At 45.8% G+C, this 20812-nt stretch overlaps 1 protein-coding gene across 23 annotated transcripts in view; it reads right to left on the reverse strand.

Moving 5' to 3' along the window:
* LOC103004072 (neural cell adhesion molecule 1) overlaps window positions 1-20812 on the reverse strand; it is a 314527-nt gene that overhangs the window by 22542 nt on the left and 271173 nt on the right. For 9 of the 23 annotated variants that reach the window (XM_057552832.1, XM_057552824.1, XM_057552831.1 and 6 more), the window contains 7 exons: window positions 20460-20644; window positions 20012-20108; window positions 19541-19711; window positions 17790-17921; window positions 16708-16722; window positions 12474-12521; window positions 10856-10897 (listed from right to left, as the gene is read on the reverse strand). In XM_057552832.1, the coding sequence (XP_057408815.1) occupies window positions 10856-10897; window positions 12474-12521; window positions 16708-16722; window positions 17790-17921; window positions 19541-19711; window positions 20012-20108; window positions 20460-20644 (690 nt within the window). The remainder of the gene's footprint in view (window positions 1-10855; window positions 10898-12473; window positions 12522-16707; window positions 16723-17789; window positions 17922-19540; window positions 19712-20011; window positions 20109-20459; window positions 20645-20812) is intronic. The other 14 variants (XM_057552836.1, XM_057552829.1, XM_057552843.1 and 11 more) reach the window with 4 other exon arrangements.

A 20812-nucleotide genomic window follows, 5' to 3' on the forward strand; every position in this document is an offset into this window, starting at 1 on the left:
CAGACATGGGATAACGAGAGCCAGGGGAGGCTTGTCACCAGGCTTTGGGCCTCATCACCCACAGTGTACCGTTCGTAATTTAATGAGAAGGTTGCTGGTAAGGTCAGTCCAGCTCACCCTCCTCACCCAGCTACTCTGAGAACCTACAGTGGAACCTACTTTTCCTTTTGAGGCAAGGAGGAACCAGAGACAAAGCTAACGAGAGCCCTGCTACTCGGCCTGGGCCGGCAGCACGCACACCACCTGGAAGCTCAATTAACAGGATGGCAAGGCGATCTTGGTGCACATGTACTAGTCATGGGGACACATAAAAGCAACAACAGGGAGGCTGTATAATCTTAATGTCTGAGGGATAAAGTATTTAGGAAAATTTGTGTTTATTATGTGTTTTCTTCAATCAGTAATTAAGGAAAAAGAAAAAGAAAAACTAAAAGATAAATGGGCTTCAGGCAAAGACCTGTCCTGCTTTTACGCCACTATCTAGCCACCAGCACCAACTACTCAGTGGAAAATACTTAGAGATTTGGTTTAGATAATGTCAAGGTGCGTACGCGTCTCAAATTCTTTTGGACCATTCTAAGTCTTAGATAATATTTCAATTATGTCTTATACCATTAGAGATATGCAGTGCCAAAAAGAAATTCAAAGTGGAGTATATTTTAGAGCAGGGAAGGAGGTCTGTGTAGATTCAACAATGCTGAACAACGGAATAGGAGATGCAGTAGAACTTTACAAATTCTACTCTCTTGCTCAGTTAGAGTGACCACCTCGTCCTGGTTAGCCTGTGACTTTCCAGGCATTAGCACTGCAAGTCCTTTACCATGGACAAACCCTTAGTCCCAGGTGAAACGAGATGTTGGTGACCCTGGACTGAATGAAGACTTACATTAATCATTATAACTTTCTGTATTCAGAACTGCAACACTGACTCTGGGATTAATGGTCTCTTTGCCTTAAGAAGGAGGGAAGGAGGTGGCGGTCCTTCCAACACACCCACCAGGCAAGGACCTAGTCCTTCCCCCGAGGCCTCCTAGGAAGGGAAATAGAGATTATTCCACTGGGGCTGCTCTGTCTGTACCTTCCTTACTATTTTCTCTCAGATTTGAGCTGTATGGCTTTCCAAGGCTGAATCAACACCACAAAACACTGAACCCTGCTTTGGGGGGAGTGTCTACTTAGAAGGGGCTTTCTCTGATGTTGTGAAGCTTCCTTTAGAACTGAATGCTAAGGATGCCACAGTGGAGCTCAGGGTGTCTAGTGCCTTGGCTAGGTCACTGCCTCAGTCTCCACATTTGCAAAATACCAGATGCTCCCGAGGGCTCCTCCTCACTCTGATATCACCGTGACACTGTGACAGTCACTGTGTTAGGATGAGTTATCAAGAACACCTTGGCTATTTTCATGATGCTGTAAAACACAGAACCCCAAATCTAGGATGTTCAGTCAATTTTAGGGAGATGCACCGCAAGTTCAACAATTCCATATCACTTAGGCACAGAGATGCCCATTTTTTCTACAATTTTAAAAAAGTTATCTCAAAAAATTCCTGTCTTTGAAAAAAAGACCCCAAGAGTCTTCAAAGACATATGAACAAAAATCTAGCCAAGGAATCCCTGCAAAAACCAAGAGCCCTGATGAAGGTGCTGTCCTATTTTTGGATTTGTTTCAGAAAAAATATAGTGGGAATCACAGGGCAACCACTAAAAATTATACCACAGTTAGAACATAGTTCTAACATTTATAGAAGTTAGAACACTATAATTTGCCACCATTTTAGCTGAGTGACTACCACGTAACTCTGATGTGTATTGCTTTCTCATAGAATTTAGAGTATTTTATATCATATCATTTAGAGTGCTTTAAAGATAATTTATTCATCAAGTGCACATTCAGTACATACTAAGTACCGGGTAGTCCATTAGGCTTTCGCGTTTCAAAGGTGATTAAGACAAGGTTTTGTTTGCCAAATGAAAAAACTTAGTTATTCAATTATTATTCAATTCTTTGCATGGTGGGGCCCTTGTACAGAACTCTAACCCTTCCTATGACAGTATTTCTAAAGGATGATCCTATTCAACTAATATCATAGAGATTTGGACCAACTATATGGCCATGCAACTTGTTGTAAGTACACACAGATGTGGAAAGAGCAATATTTGTTTAATCAGTTGTCTTACTCATCTTCAAATGTTTACGGGCAGCCATTTTTTTTAAAGATTAGAAATGGGGTTAAAGAAACGATTTCCTAAGCTCTCTGAAAAAATAATGTTCCAGCCACGCCTGAGGAGGGAGGGGGCTGACACCAAAGAAATGGGCCTGGCATTCAGGAGGCTTGCTGCTTTATTGAACACATTAAGAGAGGAAATTATTTAGAGGGTCCCAGCATACACTCTGTTCTGAGATGGCTGCTCTGATTGAAATCATTATGGGCAATTTCAGCAAAACCAATATTGTAATTATTTGTAAATGTTGGTTTGCAATTCAGCAGCAATCGGCAGGTGGCTCCAAGAAAACCCCTGGGGTTAATTATACCCTCTGAGTTTAGCTTCAGCCATGAGTCAAATTTTTTTCCCTAAATATTTTATGTAAAGACTAAAACAGTGGTATTCGTAAAAATAAACCTTGTCAATAACAAATATGAAATATCAGGCAGTTCTGGTATTTTCTAGAAGAATGTAAATCGTGTATGCAAGAAAAAAAAAAGAATGTACCAGAGAGACCGCATACAGTCAAAAATATTACTGGCAGGTCCTATAAATTCCCCTTAGAAACCGTAATTGAAATGTGTATTTCTGGCCATGTAGATTGCAGGTTCTTCTTTGTAATTATGGTGCTACTGGCCCTAAAATCAGAGTCAGCTTCATGTCTTTCTCCTCGTCAGCAGAAGCCCTGGGACCAGAAAACTACTGCTGGATATCTGAATTCCACAACAAAAATTCTAACAAACCCAGGGCCTTTGAACAGCAACTATGAATTTTGGAAGGAAAACAATATTCTACTTCTCACTCAAAAAGCCCAAGGACCAAGAGTTGTATGTTCTGAATGAAATGCTGAGGGGCCAATAGGCTGAGACAGGCTGGACCTGGGTTCTGTCTTCACCCACTTTGTTTTCTCTCCCATCAGGACCCACACAGGGTTTGGTGCATCTGAGAAGAACCCAATGATGGTTATAGGGCCTGCATTAGAATCTTTTACTACCAAAAAGGATTGTCTGGCATTAAAAATACTGTTCGTTCTGTTTCTCCTAATGCCTGTTCCCCTTTACTGATTATTTATTATAAGCAATTTGAAACTGTTTTTAAAAGTCCAAAATGTATGATTAAGCTGTTCTGATATGACGCTTGCTTGATGTTTCCAATTCAAGAACATTTAAAATTACATCAAGAAGTTCGAAGTTTGATTGGTCCTTATGGGATCAGCAAATTACCAAAGGGAATCAGGACTTAGTTATTAGACCACCAACTCTCCTTCCTCAGACCAACCTCTTAGCCCTAATGTCAAACAGACGAATGTGATCTATGCCACATACACTCCTGGACCCTCAACATCTCCCTGATGCCTCTTTGGCAGCCTACATGGCTATTCTAGTCTAAGGTGGTTTTCCAATACTCCCAAAGAGCAGCCCGCAGTGCTTGGACTGGCATCCATTTGTCTCGAGCATCGCTCCCCCCAGATCAGGCCTTTGGAGTAAAGCGTTCTTTTTCTCCTGAGCGCTTGTCTCTTAATTGTTAAGGATCTGCTGTGCTAGCATGACCTGACTCTATGCCATCCTAGTCCCTGGCTCTCGGGAGTGCTGGGGTACAGAACAAGCCGGTATGGGTGTGGCCAGGTCCCCCACTTCTACAGAGAAAGGATGCTTGTCTCTCTGCGGCCAGGCTCATGGAGGTATCCAGTCCACAAATCTTCCCAGCGCGAGTTTTCTTGGAAATTGTGAATGGGAGTGCATGCTGGCGGGGGATGGGGGGGAGGCCTGGCAGCACCGAGGACGAATTAAACAGCAACAAATGAACTCTGACAGACCGAACCACAAAAGTACCAACTCCCTTCTCATGGGTGTCATGAAAACACCAACAGATTCATTGATCAATTATCTCTGTTTCATCACCCTAAAAAGAAAATACGACCATGAAGGTATGGCTTGTGGTTATGGGGGCTGATCCAGGCTGAGGAAGTTAAGACAGAAATAACTGCCATCACCAACAATTAACTTGGCTCCTGCCTCCGAGGTCACAAGGTGGGTGCGTGAACATCTCCAATACTATTTCATGGACGTGAGATTCGTTATTAAGAAGTATGAGGCTCCTGGGAGGTTTCAGCCCTCATACTGGTAAACCCTAGGGAAACGGGCACTTTCTGAACCCCGTGGTCCATGCCCACAGGATTCGGGCTGATATACATCACTGCCTTGGTCCCTTCATGCTAGCTTTCTATCCTGGTAACCACCAGTGCTGGGAATCCTTAGGAATAAAGGCAATTAGAGCAGAACCCCTGGTGAAAAGTCTATGTCGACCTGCCAAAGACCGTGGCAATCCAGACACACAGCTGTAAAAAATAAAGGAGGGGGGGCGGAAGGGATGGTTAGTGAAGTTTTCAATCTAAGAAGGAAGAGTGGGTGTTAAAGGGTTTAGTTCATCAGAATCAGCATTTCCTAGTACAAGTCAGTGTCAGTAGCTAAAGAAAAAAAGATCATTACAAATGAGTGGGGAGGGATCCATGCTCAAACATGCAGCACATGAACAGCAGGGTGCAGGGGGCATCTCATCACATACATGCTGGTGGGAAGGGTGTCCCATTTATGCAGAGTCCTCGGTAGCTGATGGAGGCATGGAGGAAGCGGGACCCGCAGTTATGTGATGTCATGATACCAGAAATAAACTTTGGCATCAGGGGCTCAAATTTACACTCTCAACAAACCCATGCCTGTGCCCTTGGGCCAGATGTCTGAGCTTCCCTGCCCTGGACCCCTCCCTGCAGAGCTCTGTGGGCTCAGGGGCCAAGTGGCCCTGGGCTGTGCTCAATGCCTGTGTTCATCTCCTTCTGGATGGAAACCAAAGGTGCACAGACACCTGGCATATGTTAATCACATCGTAGGCAATTTTGCGGGGCGGGGGCTGTGGGGGCAGAGGGTAGTGGACACTGGATGTAATCTATTGTGGGCATACAACCAACCCACTGTTCACTTAAACCCTCTTCATTAGGCTTAACTCACCTGAAACCTTACTAATGCCCAGAGGAACCATCCCTAACTAAGATTTATTTTTCTCCTCTGTAAATTTTATTTGCTCCAGCTTCTCCATTCCCTTCAATTTTATTATTAAAGGCCATTTCCTGCTGCTTGTTGCTCATCTGCGTAACCATCCTCTGTCTGCCCCCTTGCAAATGGCAGGAGAGGGGTGGTTTGATGAGGGGGTGATCACGTTTTGGAATTCCACAGGCTCCCGAGGTGATTTTTTAGTGCTGGCCAAATTTTCTACTGACAGCCAAGACCACTGCTAAGGTGTGTTTCTAGGGCAATTGTGGGAAACACCTTCAAACACTTCTGGCCTTGCTTAAAATGTCTGCAAGAGATCTCTCCTCAGAGGTGTGAATGAGCTTCTACCTTGCGCTTCATTCTGAATCACAGCATTGCACAGAAATGACCCAACTTGGTTTTACAGAAGAAACTAAGGGGTTTCAACCCAATATCTGCTTACACTTCAGCTTTCAGGGGAAAGGTTCAGCCTCTGAGCAGTCACCCCAAGTCTGAAAAGAGCCTGTCTCCCTCAGGGAAATAATGAAACCACATTTTTTTGTGTGTGGGACTTGGAGTTTATATAATCATAGGTTCCCAATGTTCTTTCCTCTTCCCCTAAGACTCACAGATTAAGATAATTTTTTAAGCTAGGTCCAAGTTTTTAGCACTGTAGAGGTTCCCTGCTTTGGGGACATCCCTCCTTTATTTCATACGATGTAAATGTTAAACATCTCCTTTTTTGGAAACGAGGATGCCTCCCATCCAAGACCCTGTCCAGGAGTCTGGTTGTAAATGGGACTAAACTGGGGCACGGTGGCCATGCCCAGAGAGCTGAAGTCCTCAGAGGGGGTCAATGCGGAGGGCGAGGGGTGGCACGTACAGGGCTCACACACGTGGGGTGCACGGGACACAGGACAGACCAGGGACAGAGCACATGCGAGACGAACGGCCGATGGTTTTGTTCGTGTGGATGTCGCCCAGTCAGCTCTCAGAGAAGCGAGGTCGCCGGGGACCCCTTGCATGCACGGGCGCCCTGGGGGGGGGGTTACTGGTGTTAGTTTCACTTTTGTAATCAGTTTAGCCCGTGTGTGTCTCAGGTTGTGACGTGAAGTACAAATTTTCAGTTAGTCACGCATGTGACTCCCAGGGTAGGTTTGAATGGGTGTTTGATTTTACTGGGGGAAGTGGTGAGCAGAGGCTTCCTTTACTCTTCATGGTAAATAAGAAATGTTTTTACAAGGTTGTGACAGTCACAATATTAACTAATTATTTTGTCACTCCTGTGCGCTTAATTAGGTTATAATTTTTTTTTGCCTTTGCTGCAAGGGTCAATTGTGTGCTTCTGGATTACATGGATCTCCAGTCATGGTAATTGTCAAGTGACTTTTGCTTTGAGTTTTCTTCCCTCCTGCCCAGAGTGGGAGGTGGGCCACTTGAAAAGTGACACCTCGGCCATCACAGCCAAACTGCTCTAATTACAAATTCTTAAATCTCTCATTTCAGAAAGTCCTCAATCTGCATGAATTTTATGAAACTCTCTCATTGGTTTTGAGCAAATACAACCTTTGGGAATGATACGTTTCTCTCTGTAGCAATGTTATGTTTTCATGGAAATGGGACATTTTAGAGCAACTGTGGTTTGTAGAACTACAAAAATTAAACAACAATGCTATAAAGCTCATTTGCAACATTGATTTCTGGGAAATAATGTTTACGAGCTATCTGGTGAAAATTCAAAGGTGCAAATTCTGCCATGACTAAAGTGATTTTACCGTAGCCAAATTTCTTGAAGCAAACCATTAAACCAAAGGCTGTCATGGTATCAAATTGTCACGTAAAGGCTACGAAGGATGATGAATTCTGGATGTGCATTGATTGAGAACAAGAGGAAATCTCTCAAATGGCTTTGCTTAGGAAATCTGAGACAGGAAGAAATGAGTGGGCCCTACGTGCCAGGCTGTGGTCCCAGATTTATTTCACTAATCAGAACAAAGAGTTTTACCTTCTGTTCACCAGCGTGGACGACATCATCAGCACCATGCAAGCCACATGACAAAGTCACATGATACGCACGCACATGATTGGTTGAAAGGAAAGTGGAGGAGATCACATGGAAAATACAAAAAAATTAAAAACTGATGTAAACAATGGGCAGGGAGAAAAATCAACAACAAAATCACAGACTAAATAAAAGGAGAAATTAACTTAAATTAGCAGCATATATAGGAAACATTGGAAGGGCAGTAAAACTGCCTGGAAATAGAAGACTAACAAATCATAAAGAGCATTTGGTTAACAACACCAATAAGCATTAGCTACAGCTGCAACACTGCATATTAATACCACATCAAGGAGCATGGAAACTTGTTTTGAAATGGGGAGGTGTCTCTGTCAGGACCCAGATGTCAAAGTCAATCCAGGAGACTGTTGAAGGAGAAGAACAAGGCAAGTTATTCTTCACAGATTCCAGAAATGTCTCGGCATCCTTGGAAAACAAGGGCAATGAAACAGAGCATGGTCATGAAGGAAGAGTCCCATGATTTTTAAGGCGCAGACCGTGTGCCCTGGAAGAACAAAATATTACATTACATTAAGAAGTCATTTCATGTTTCCTTTGGCGCAATGAGGAGGCGGGTGTGGGATGAGCGAGGGTTGGAGGATGCAGGCAGAGAAGGTGGCCAGGGATCTCATCTCACTGCCGTATTCGTCTACCCATGTTATCCTAGGGGCCACCATGAGATAACCCCAATCAAGACACATATAAAAGAAGAGGCCACTACTTTGTTCTCTACATCTGTGAGTCTGCTTCTTTTTTGTTAGATTCACTAGTTTGTTGTATTTTTTAGACTCCACATATAAGTGACATCATACAGTATTTGTCTTTCTCTGTCTGACTTATTTCACTTAGCACAATGGGTACCAGTGGGGAAGAGGTACAAACTATTTGGTTTAAAATAAGCCACAAGGATATATTATACAACACAGGGAATATAGCCAATATTTTATAATAACTATAAATGGAGTATAACCTTTAAAAATTGTGAATCACTATATTGTACACCTGTAACTTATATAATATTGCACAGCAACTATACTTCAATGAAAAGAACAGTTAAGTAAAGAACCATGAAGTAGTATAATAAAGATTCTAACAAAATAATAAAAAAAAAAAGAGGCCAGTGCATATAGGGAATAGGTTTCCTTCCGGAGGCTGAGACCATAGCTCTGTCAACACTAAACAGCAGAAACTGAACCCCTGGCTCAATGAGCTAAGAATTTGACATTAAACACATGCTCGGGCATTTGTGGATACAGTTATCTCTTTAGACTTGCGGTGAATGGATAAGACACGAGTTTGATTTTTACAATGAAAAAAACAGCTTTCTTGTTTGGATTTGCCTATATTCCTTTTTGTCCTATGTTATATTTACATCCGATTTGTTACTGAGTGATTCTGCTTCATCAAAAGGCCTTTTGGGTTTCCCACCTTAACTTGCACAGGCCAAGGGGCGTTTTGGCTATTACCAGTTGGAGCCAAGAGAGAAGGAGGGCAAAGAAGGAAGGTGAAGATACCTTTCTGCCCAAAGCACACCAATGTTTAAAAATGATTCGAGAGAAATGCTTCAACCAAGTGACACAGTCCCTTGCCACTGTGAGCTGATAAGAGTGTTTGCTTCTCACTGTCTGACACTGCACAGAGTCTGGCACATTCCAACCAAGGGTGCCTGCAGGGATTATAGACAACTGAGCAGTTTCTCCTTTAATTTTACTTAGGCTACCTTCATTCATTCATAATTATAAATGAATCAATACACACACACAGAAGCAAAAATAAAAGACATTATTTATATTCAACCCTACTGACTGACTGATGATTGATGGATTTTTGGATGCTTCCAGCTACTCTGCTGTTAGTTTCACTGCAATTCACATGTGCTCCATTCTGCCTTACAGTTGAGAAATATGTTCATGCTAAATACGGGCTGCTGCCCAATCGTGACTGTCTTTCCTTTATCTCAGTATCCAGTGGGACCTACAATTTGGGTCAGTAGTCAAGTGGTTCAAAATAAAGAAGACTCAAACTTTCTTCTCTTTGGATGTCACTGCTAATCATTTTACCTGTGGGCAGAAATGACTGATGTTTAAAAATTAAACCTATGTCAGGGGAGAGACACCTAATTCCTCCTTAAGGAAAAATCTGGATCCAAGATTCTATTTTCCTTCCAGAGAAGACCAACCTACAGTGAGACACCTTAAATATGACCCAAGTTGTGCAAATGCATTGTGTAGCCTTTTCCCGCTATGCTCTGCACGGCACACACACTGCACTCAAGCTGCAAAGGACTGGAGCATGGCTGTTAGCAGATGAAAGGGTGCTGTTAATTTCATTCCTTTTCCAAATGCAGAGAAACCCATCACCTGAATTAAACCCATGTGAGCACAGCTCATTGTCGCCTGCTCTGCTCACAAAATGTAACCTCAAAAGCATCAGGAATTAAAATTCACTGCAGCACGCACACAGTGAGAACACCAAGAAAGCAGACCCTCAGCTATGTTCTGCAGTAGAAAAGAGAACCACTTCATGCAACACGCAGAAACTCTTTTCTTCTCTGTTCAATTATGTATCAGAAACCCTAGCCCAGGGAGTGGAGCGGGAGCTGTACTTTGCATTCTTGCTTTCTGCCTTCTGCTCTGACTACCCTTAATGGGACGCACGTCATTTTTCCTGTGCACTCAGAAGTATTATAAAATCTAAAACTCGCACACAGCTGTGGACACACACACACACACACACACACACATTCCAGTTGACTTGTCAGGGAGTTTAAGGCCTAATACACAAGCCCACTTCATCAGAGCGTTATAAAGACTAGCTTGGAACATGTTACAGATTGTGATGAAGTGTAACGTTTTCCGTGATGGAAAAGATGGTACAGTTTGGCCATCAGGAGATGAATTCCAGAACTTTCATATAGACTTTCAGCACACAAACTTGACAGAGCCTGGTTATGCTTTTTGAGGCCATAATTTTTCTAGCACGAGGGAGGCTAGAAGCCTCTCTCCTTCCCCGCGTGTTCGGGGCACACACTTCCACACTCTGCAGGAGGCAAAGGAGGGCACGCTGTCAGGGAGCAGAGGCTCCCTCCTTCCTCACCCTCTCCCTTTCCCCGGGCAGCCAGCTTCTATTCCTTCCCTCCTTGTTCTCAGTCTTTTAGCTATTCTAATTTAGCCTGTGTGTGTGTGTGTGTGTGTGTGTGTGTCGGAGGGGGAGAGACAATGAAAGCTGGGACGAGATGCTCTCCTTTTGTCTCCTCAGCATTTCTCTAAACATTTTCTGTTTTTTTAACTTGTGGGTAAATTTGGAAAAGTCTCCTTGTGCACAGAGTTTTCTTCAAGAATCACCCCAATTCTTTTGGTGACACTGGGTCTGCTCTCTTGGCCAGGCAGACAGCATGCTTAGGGACCCACACCAGGCAAGGAGCCTCCGTGCATGCACAACTGTTGCTTTCAGCACTCTGTTGGGGCGGGGGGGAGCGGGGAACCAGGGACAGCACTATGACCCAGGAGTTGGCTCTGCCACAAGCAGCAGTCTGGCCCAGGGCAGCTAAGCTCTGTACTCACTAGATGGTTTGGTGGTGGCAAGGGCAGGAAGAGGCCAGGTTGCTATGGAAACATGAAGGATGGAAAGGGCACAGAAAGGTGAAAGAGGGAACGGAGATAAATTAAATTTATAAATACATATCTATGTGTGTGAATACATATTAAGGCATTATTATAAAGAAAAAAGAGATGGTGAAACAGGTATTCTCATTTCCTTCTTCTCTGATTTATCAATATGAATGTAGATATTTTAAAGAGATTATCAGTGATTTTGCTGACAAATTACTCTCATGCAGCAAGAAGTAACATCACCCTCATTTAGTCTTACTATCAATTCCAGCTACTACGTGCTGCACACTGTTTTGTGTTTTTTCGTACTTAATCGTTAATTATCATAAATACCTATAGAGTAAGTAGAATCTATCCTTCCTTTGGGAGATAAGAAGTGTGAGGTTCGGAGAGGTGGGGTGACTCATTCAAGGTCATGGAGTTATATACAGAAGTAGTGGAGCTGGTATTTGAACCTGGACCCCAAACCTGAATTCCTGCTGCTACAGTCCACTGCCTGGAAAGCAGTGCGTGGGATAGGCGGGCTTGTCTCCAAGTCAAGCAGGTGCCACAAAGGGCTCTGAGCTTGGGGCTTGAATCACTCCCGAGGTTCCTCCCAAGGGGCAGGGCTTCTGAGGCACCAAGGGGTGAGGGTCAGCTGGGCAGCCCCACCGGCTGCACTGTCGCTGCTCTGAGCACATGCGGGCGTGACACCCGGGTCTCACTCAGCAGCTGTCCCGCTCTGCTCTTTCCCTTTGGAGTGCTCGGTTCGTCACTCCGGACAGTGGGAGGCCCGGAGCTCTCCCTGCGCCCGGGGACTCAGGGCAGGGCAGCCGAATAAAATAAGGTGGTAAACGAGTGAGGCTCAGGCAGGGTGACAAAGCCTGAGACTGACCAGGCGACACAGCGGCCGGCTTACTGGCACTGCTCCTAGGTGGGCAAACAGCTTGATAAACGCCAGGTTTGTTGGTATGTGCCGGGGGCGGGGGTACGATTACTTCTTGTGTTTCATAGAGGAGAAAAAACAAGGCTCCCTCGTAAAGGGTTAAATAATGTGTCTACAGCCAGGCACATCTGCAAGCAGACACACTGCTTCTTTTCCCACAAATATTTACGAGAAATATATGCATTTATGGAGAAAGCAAAAGCTACAGACCTCGCTCTCTAATTTCAATGTCTGAATCAAACTATGCCAATTAAAATGGAGGGTGAAAACACAACGACCCAAACATTTCTTATGACCCTGCAGAACAGACATTTTTCTTGGGAAATTCCTTTGGCTTCTCCAAATAATCAGCCCACTATGAATCTCGAGGACAGGGCTGGGGCTGCCACAGCCTCAGGGAGCCTGTCTGCGGGGTTTTCTGTCCAGAGCCATGCTTTCCACTCGCCTCCTCTTGTGGGCAGAGCTGTCGCCCGTGAATCTGAGTGGACCTGTGCCTACTTCTCATCTGCTTCTCTAAAACCCGGTGCTGCTCTCCACTAACAGAGTGGAATTATCACCTGGTAAGGGAGGTAACGTGAGGCAGACCCACTGTGGCTGGCAGAGAGCAAGCAACCTGCAGAGATGGATGAAGAAAATGATACTCACTATCTGGATGAGACAATGGAACAGGGGTGGAAGAGCTAGCAGGAGCCGCTGAGGAAAGAAAAATGAAGGTGAAAAAAAAGGAAAAAAAAAGGTCATCGAGGCACACAGATACTGAAGGGAAAAATGGAAGAGGCAACCCGGGGGTGTCAGTAAGAGAAGCTGAAGCGAGTTATAAGCGGGAAGGAGAACCCCATGCGTGAGAACAGGTGGCTGGCGGCCCAGCAGAGAGCAGGGCCTCTCTGACTTCAAACCCTGAGCCTGTGCGCCTGCCAGGCCCTGCCGTTCAGGTAAGGGACTGGGCCAGGAACAGCTGCAGAGGCCTCCAACCCTGCCTGGAAACAAAGAGCCAGTTCAGCAGGACCAGCTGTCTCCATAGGATCAGGTGTCAGGAGGGAAGGGAACCTGGACCCCAGCTTAAGGTGAACCAGCAGCAAAGGGGAAAAGCACTTTGGTTTTGCCATTACCTACCTCTTCATGTGTGTATATATAGGCATATACCCACATGGATGGCACGTATTTATAGCAAAACCGGTGTGTCTCACTCTCTGATTTCAAGGTCTCAATGAAACAGAAACGACCATCCTCCTTAATGTTTGTGACTGGGTGAGGTCGGGATGGTTTGGCACCTGGATGGTATGACAGCCACTGCTGCCCTCCAAACCCTATGAAATGTGATGCTCTGACTGCTGCTGTGTGCACAGAGGGCAAAGCAAATTAACATCGAGTGTTATTCTTGCCCTCGAGAGAAAGGGAATGTTCGAGGGACCGGGACTAACCAAGTTAATGCTAACCAACTTTCTGCATGGAGAACCTTTAAAATGGTGCGTCCGAGACATTTTGGACACTGAATGGATCTTTAGTTTTTCACTGGCAAATATTCAGAAGTTGTCCCATCAGCAATCACAAAACATAGTCCCCTTTGAGAGCTGTATAAAAATTTGGAAAAACATCACTGTATCTCCAACATTGCGTTGACACTCATGGTTCTGTCTTTCTCGTACCTTCCAGATGAGGGTACCTCATTAAACCATCGAGTACAATGTCACTGGAATCAGAGCAAGACAGGCTACTAGCTCATCATGACTTGATAGCCTGGTTAATTCTGGTAAAAGTGTATCTCTCTCTCCTTTTTTCCTTTTTATTTATTTATTTTTTGGCTTGAATTGTTTGCATGATTGTCCATATCATTCTGGCAAAGGGATAGGGTTTTATGTGCTTTAACCACAATATATTACAATGCTTTAACTTATACTTGCCATGTGCCACCTAGGGGGCAAACTGAAAACACAAAAGTCTCAAGATGCCTCTTTTAAAAAGTAGAGGCCCACTTATAACCTTTATACCTGGAAAGAAATTGTCTATGTCGCTTCATGGTACAGAAGCAAATGAAGAGGTAACATTCAGGCAATGAGATTCTGAAGGTGTGTGGTTCATTCGTGGAGGGAAGAGTCGTAATAAATTGTCACATCATTTCTTTAGGGCTTTAGCAGTTCTGAGAGGGAAGCAGCCCCTCTCAGGGCAAACAGAGGTTGTGAGCTTTCCACCTAAGAGTTTCTTGACAGCACGCAGACACCTGGCCTAAAAATACATGAAACAGGGACTTTTTCCCAGGTTGGAATTCCGTTTGTCCCATTAGAGCCACAGCTTCCTTTGCCTTCACAGAAACAAAGGGACCTCCCAACAGGCAAGCCCGACTTTCAAATTGGGCCGCTCCGAAGCAGGAGTCCTTGAGATATTGGCTAGTTTCACCTTCTCATCCCTGTTTTGACATATTCATGCCCCCAAATGTGGAGTGGTCTATTAAGGAACCATGAGAGCAACACTAATATTGAGACATTTCAACAAACTTCAAGTGCTGAGGAATGGCTCTCCCCTATGCCTCCCAACCCGGAGGGGCCGGCAGCATTGACTCTGCCCCGGGTGCCAGCCCCTGCTGACCCTATACCGTCTCCTCCTTGGAGGTGGGGTGTACCCAGCGCCTACCTCCAGTGCTACAGGAGCAGGCTGTGCACCTGCACCCCGACGTCACAGCAGGGGAGTGCACTGTCCGTGGGCAAGGTAAGCCAGCTTCAGAAACCAACACCCCTGGTTCCTGGGCTCGGTGTAAGCCCACAGCTAAACTGATGGCTGATCTTGTTCAAGTTCAGACAGCCTTTGTGTCTTTCAAGGAATGGGAGTGAGAACTCAGAGAAGGTCCTTCCTAAAACTTATCCTCATTTTCTAGCAGCAATAACTGGGTTTTGTTCTGGCAGTGGCAAGCATTGGCATCCTCCTTCCAACTGTAACCTTTTCTCAGGATGGCTCTAGGCATGACAGGATACCCCTGGGGCGAATATCCTCACTTCAGCAACTCTTGGAAGGCTATAAGTGTGCAAGGAAAGTCCATAAGAACCAACTTTAGTGAGAGCATGATATTCTCTCACCCCGCTCAAGCCCTTGAAAAAGGCACGTTCAACTCTAAAACTGTGTCACATTCTCTTTATCTAAAAGAAGTTTGCTTTTTAATTCTTTAAACCATACCTTTATTAGGTGATTGAGAAAACTGACCTTTCATGACACTAGCAATGCCTGCTGCTGTATCCCTCACGATTGACTTGGAATAGAGAACTGACCCCACCATTTTCCAAAGGACTTCTCGGAATCTTGGTTAATTATCCATCTTCATACTGGCAGACAACAAACAATAAAATCTAGAGGTCTCCTTTTCTAAAAGAATTAAATGTTGGCTTTTAAAACAAAAAAAAATTCTCACCTTAACAAAGGCTGGGCTGGCAGTGAATTAAAACCGCTTATGACCTTTGAAGTTCAAGACCCAGTTCCTCCGATTCAGTACTCAAAACCCCGTTACTGGTTAGACACTCAGAAGGAGGCCTGACCCTAGCCTTCCTCTCTGTCATATAACTAAGCCGGCCTTCGTTCACTGCTAAATCCAGAGGAGAGGACACCCGAAGACCAGGTTAAAGATCCAGGAGGAAGGTGCCCTCGTGTCCTCTGAATGCACTCAGGGCAGAGCTGAGCTGCCAACCCAGAGCACACAGCTGTCAGTCCTAGCTGTCAGCTCCACCCCACACACGATTCTGAATCCTTCCAGAACTGGTTCATTCACGAACCAACTCTGCTGAGAGAGTAGATTTAGCACTTGCTCGAAATCTCAGAATGCCTACACTGAGCTACTTAGTTTCTGCTGTTGCTGCAGTATTTCTGAATAAATTTCAAAAAGATAAGCTTCCCTGAGTGCCTTTCAGGAGCTAGGAGCTTTTTATGAAAAGAGTGTGCAGCTTAAGACTTCCCTCCACCATTCTGAGCTCAGCCTGGGAAGAAGCTGAGCCTCAGTGGACACAAAGTTTGGGGAGCATCTATGCAGGCTGAGACCAGAGCACAGTTCTGTTCCTGGAACAGCAGGCGTGCTTCCTGTTACCCCTGCTCCCAGCTCCACTATTTACAGCTTACACGATTAAGGTGTCTTTCCTGGGGAGAATCACCCTCTCTCTGCATTCTTGGCAGTAGAGCTACTAAGTAGCTGGTCAGTTTTCCCAAACATGGAAATCCACGTTGCAAGTAACCTAGTGCTAGAGAACAGAGTTGACCAGAACTGGGGGTTTGACTCCCCTGCAGGATGTACCCGTGATTTGAACCCAAGTTCATGCTATTCTTTACAACTGTAGCTACTGCTGCATGAGGTTCCCCTACCCATTCTCCTTAGAACCTTCCAGCTACCATCCTGCCAGACAGAAAAGCGAGAGACAGTGAGCTCAGTTCTTTCACCTCCTAAAAGCAAATGTGAAAATCCTTCCGGGTTCTTGTGCCCATGAAGGGATTTTGAACAGAGGCCTGGCGAGGCTGTGGCAACCCAGCCACACTTTTCTGGCAACCCATCTAAAGGTGAGACGGTGCTATAGCCTGTTATTCAGAGACCCTCTGCACACCTCCGCCATGCTTGGCTCAGCAAAATGTTGCCACAGGGTAATCGTCACACACAGAAATTAATAAATAAACACAATTTCAAAAGACACAAAAATTGCATGCTCTAAAACAGGACGAGTGTTAGCCTCTTGGAGTAACCTACGGACATTAACAAGGGCACAACTAGACTAAGGTCAGTGTGGTTAGGGCCCGGACGATATCATCTACTTCAGCCTCTAGGGGACAAAAGGGACCAGAACTAAATTAAAAACTAGAACTAGCAGATGTTAACACTATAGAAACAGGTAATGAGGTATGAAGAGGCACTTACGTGGAAGAGGGCTATCTGCATATCCCATGGATGGAACACAGACGAAAAGAAAAGACAAGAGACAGACCCAAGAAAAAAAAATAAGATGTGAAAGAAATGAATAGGATCCGCAGAACACACGGAGCTGGAAACTCAAATTATCAAATTACTTCAAATCCAGAAAGAAGCAATTCCTGCACGAGGAAGATGAGACAGGCTTTCTACTTCTGGGAAGAGGTAAGGGGATCACTTCCCAGGCCCCTGGCTTCAGAGAGAAGAAAGCAAAGGATTCCCCCGTGTGCTTTTTAATCCCAGGAGTCAGAGAGGGCCCAGGGAGCTCTGTGACCACTGGGGAAGTCTGTGCTACAGCATCTTCTTCACCCGAATGGACTCATCATTCTCCCAGGGCAGGAACTCCAGTCTGTGGAGGGACAGGACTAGACCAGGGCTCACCCAGAGCCTGGCTATGTGTGGGAAGGGAGGGAAAAGTAAGGCATGCCTGGTTTAAGGAAACAGGGAGTGATGGAGACAAACAAGAGCTGCAACCCTGAATGGGATCAGGAAGAAGCGATTCCTGAAAGAGGCCTTGACCAGGGAGACCCCAACTGGGCTCTGGGTGTGGGAAGGGAGGAGGAGCAGGAAGGTCAGAGGCCATTTTTTTCCCTTCTGCCTTATTGGGGTTTTGCTGCTGCTCATATATCCTACAGCAGGCTCCGTTTTCCTATAACTGAATATCTCTGCTGCATCAAAAATCCCACAACTAATTATGTCAACTGTCACTGCCTTTACTGTCTTCCTTCAGGTGCTTAGGGCCCGGTGACAAAAAGCAAATCTCCCCAAATGCCTCCCTACCACGCGGCCGTGATTCTTCCTATTGTCTTTAATAACATGTGTTAGTGGTTTTCCTCCCTGGCTGTTCTTCTAACAAGCTGGACCAGCTGCTATGATGGTGTCACCAAGCCCTTCAAGAAAGTGAGGACAAAGGGACTGGGTATCAGCCATCACTGAGGGCGAGAGAACTAGGAGGTGGGACCACCGTGAGCAGAGGGATCTGAAAGACAAAAAGCTGCCCCCAAGGGGAAGAGGCTGGGGGCTTTACTTACGGACTGGCTGAGTCTTGAACTCGGAGGCTGCGCTGATCTCGCCCAGACCCTTGCCATTGAGGGCCGCCAGCCGGACCGCGTACATTGTCTCGGGCTTTAGGCCCACGATGGTGACGATGCCTTCCATGCTGGCTGTCATGAAAATACGAAAAGGGTCACAAAGGAGGAAAAGCCTATTGGTGAAGTGGTATAGCTGCTATGGAAAACAGCAGGGCAGGTCTCCCCAAAATGAAACAGAGCATTATCATTTGATCCAGCAATTCCACTTGTGGATATATGTGCAAAAGAACTGAAAGCAGGGACTGGAATAGATATTTGTACACTCATGTTCACAGCAGCATTGTTCACAACAGCCAAAATGTGGAAACAACCCAAGTGTCTGCTGACAGATGAATGGATAAACAGAATGTGGTCGATACATACAATGGAATATTATCTAGCTTTAAAAAGGAATGACATTCTGACACACACTACATGGATGAACCTTGAGGACATTATGCTAAGTGAAATAAGCCAGACATAAAAGGACACATGTTGTATTATTCCACTTATATGAAGTACCTAGAAGAGTCAACTATACAGAGACTATTACTAGTCAACTAATAGACAGTAGAATGGTGGTTGCCAGGGGCTGGGGGAAGGAGGGAATGGGGAGTTATTGTCTAATGGGTATTGAGCTTAGGATGATGAAAAAGTTCTGGAGATGGACAGTGGTGATGGTTGCACAACAATGTAAATGTATTTAATGCCACCGAACTGTACACTTAAAAATGGTTAAAATAATACATTTTATGTTAAATATATTTTACCACAATAAAAAAGTTAACTAGAAAAAAAAAGCCACAGATTTGGTATGAGGTTTCAGGGGGGAAGTCAGGGAGGTAAAGGATCATTTTCTTCTAGCTCTAATCCTGATTACCCAGAAAGTCCTCCCAGCCCTCCCAAAAGCTGAAGGAGCGATAGGAGTTTCCTGGCAGGATGAATGCGCAGTACAACTGGGTTGGAAGATGTCTCTGAATTGCTATGACACCGTGTCCTAGCCCATTCCCAATTCTACCCTCATTTCCAGGATTAAAAATTTCTACAGAAACAAAACCTACTTCACTGAGTTATTCCAATTAAACCCCAAAGGGAGAGTTAGACATAAATATATTCAGTCCTCAGGGAAAGATGATCCGAGCTCAGAGACTTCAAATTGCAGTCATCCAAGGGTCATTTTTCAAATCTGTGGTTTGGAAATATATCATAGGATTGACTTAAGAGCAGACCTGTCTGGTTGGCTCTGCTTATTTGGTTCATTACAGGGCAGTCCCTGAATAGACCCAAGCAGGACTGGATGGGTGAGAGCAGAGAACCTGAAGCACATGGAACCCAAATATGCAGAGCAGGGGGGGACTGGACTCCTCTGGTTGTGCCCAGCACCTAAGCAGGGCTTCCGCTTGGCATGTGGCTGAGCTGGCCTCATCTATCCTGCCAGGGTCACGAACCAGGTTCCGAAGTACCAGGGGGCAGAAGGCCAATAACTCTACATGAGATGTGACCACACCCTAAGTCTGGGGGGCCGGTGATGGTGTTGCAGCATAGGAACATCAACAGGACGGCAGGTGGTGGCATCTGGCCTCTCTCAGTATTGGGGAGTGGTGTGCACCCTACTCAAATGGGCAGTCAGGGTGCCAGCATCTGGTGAACGCAAGGGGTGAGCGTGTGCCCAGAGTCATCATTCTAAAGTAAACCGGGACTCTCCAACTTACCTTCTTTGGCATCATACCACTTGGAGTGCCACACTTCCTCGTCTATTGCTCTCCACTCAGCCTTGTATTTGAGGATGGGCACCCCGCCTGTGGCCTCTGGCTCATCAAATTGCACCTGTGCTGTGCTAGAATATGGCTCCACCTGGTCAATGGATGGTGATGATGGGGTGTCTGTGGAAAGGACATATATGGAGACTCAGGTGAGCCTGATTTGGCCCAGGATGTAACTCCCAATCATGAAACACATCTCTCTCATTTCTTTTAACTCTTGGGAATCTTGTCGCCTATATCCTGTCTCCTGCTGGTCCACCTCACCATGCAATTCTTTCCCAATGTGTCCCATGTCCAGATCCTCAAAGCCCCCAGGGCTCCCAGCCTCCTGACCCTCTTCTTCCCACGCTCCCGTCATCACAGAAGGTCATGAAAAGGGCCGGCAAGGGTGAGGGTGGTGCAGCCGTAAGGGGTGCTCACCTGCTTGGACAAGGATGAATTCCAAAGACTCCTGTCCAATGCGGTTCACTGCGGTACAGTTATAGTTTCCAAAATCATTTTCAGAGTCCGGGGTCACCTTTAGAAAGAAGGAGCTCTTGAGTTACGAGTGTCCCACGGAATGGTCCCCACCTCAGATCCTTATTTATTGAACTAAAATTAGTAGAGAATAGAATCAGTAAAGCTGCAGCCCAGCCTTAACCCAGAGAGAACAGAAAAGGGGATCATGGGAGAGGCACACTCTGCCTCCCAGGCCCCAATCTAGCTCTGGGGAGAGAAAGAGGGCCGAGGCTCACTTTCTTCCTCAGCCAGTGGCTCCCCTGCTCAGGACGTGCCAGAGAAGCAAGTGAGAAGATGTTAGCTGTAGCCAGGAGCCTGCCCATCCTCAAACGGTGCCTCCTCCACCCTGCCCGCTGCCCCCATGTCTCACCTCCAGGTAGCTGGCGGACGGGGTGTTGTAGATTTTGATGTTGCTGTAGTTGGAGCTTGGCAGCAGTTGACCGTCTCGGAACCATGAGATTGTGGCACTGGGGTAGGCAAACACCTCGCAGGTGATGTTCACCTGGTTGCCCTCCCAAGTGTACACAGCCACAGGGCCCTGAAGCTTGGGGGCATCTGCAAAGAAGGACAACAGCTCTCAGGAAGACTGCCACGATCGTGACCCCTCCCCCCACTCCGTCTCCTGGCACCAGGAAGCTGGTCATGCCTTGAGGCCGAGCTGGTGCCAGGGGACAGCAGAGACCGGGGTCACTTCCCATGAGCTGCACGGGGAGACACGCAGAC

The sequence above is a fragment of the Balaenoptera acutorostrata genome, chromosome 9 (genome assembly GCF_949987535.1).
Source record: "Balaenoptera acutorostrata chromosome 9, mBalAcu1.1, whole genome shotgun sequence".
Classification (NCBI taxonomy): Eukaryota; Metazoa; Chordata; class Mammalia; order Artiodactyla; family Balaenopteridae; genus Balaenoptera; species Balaenoptera acutorostrata.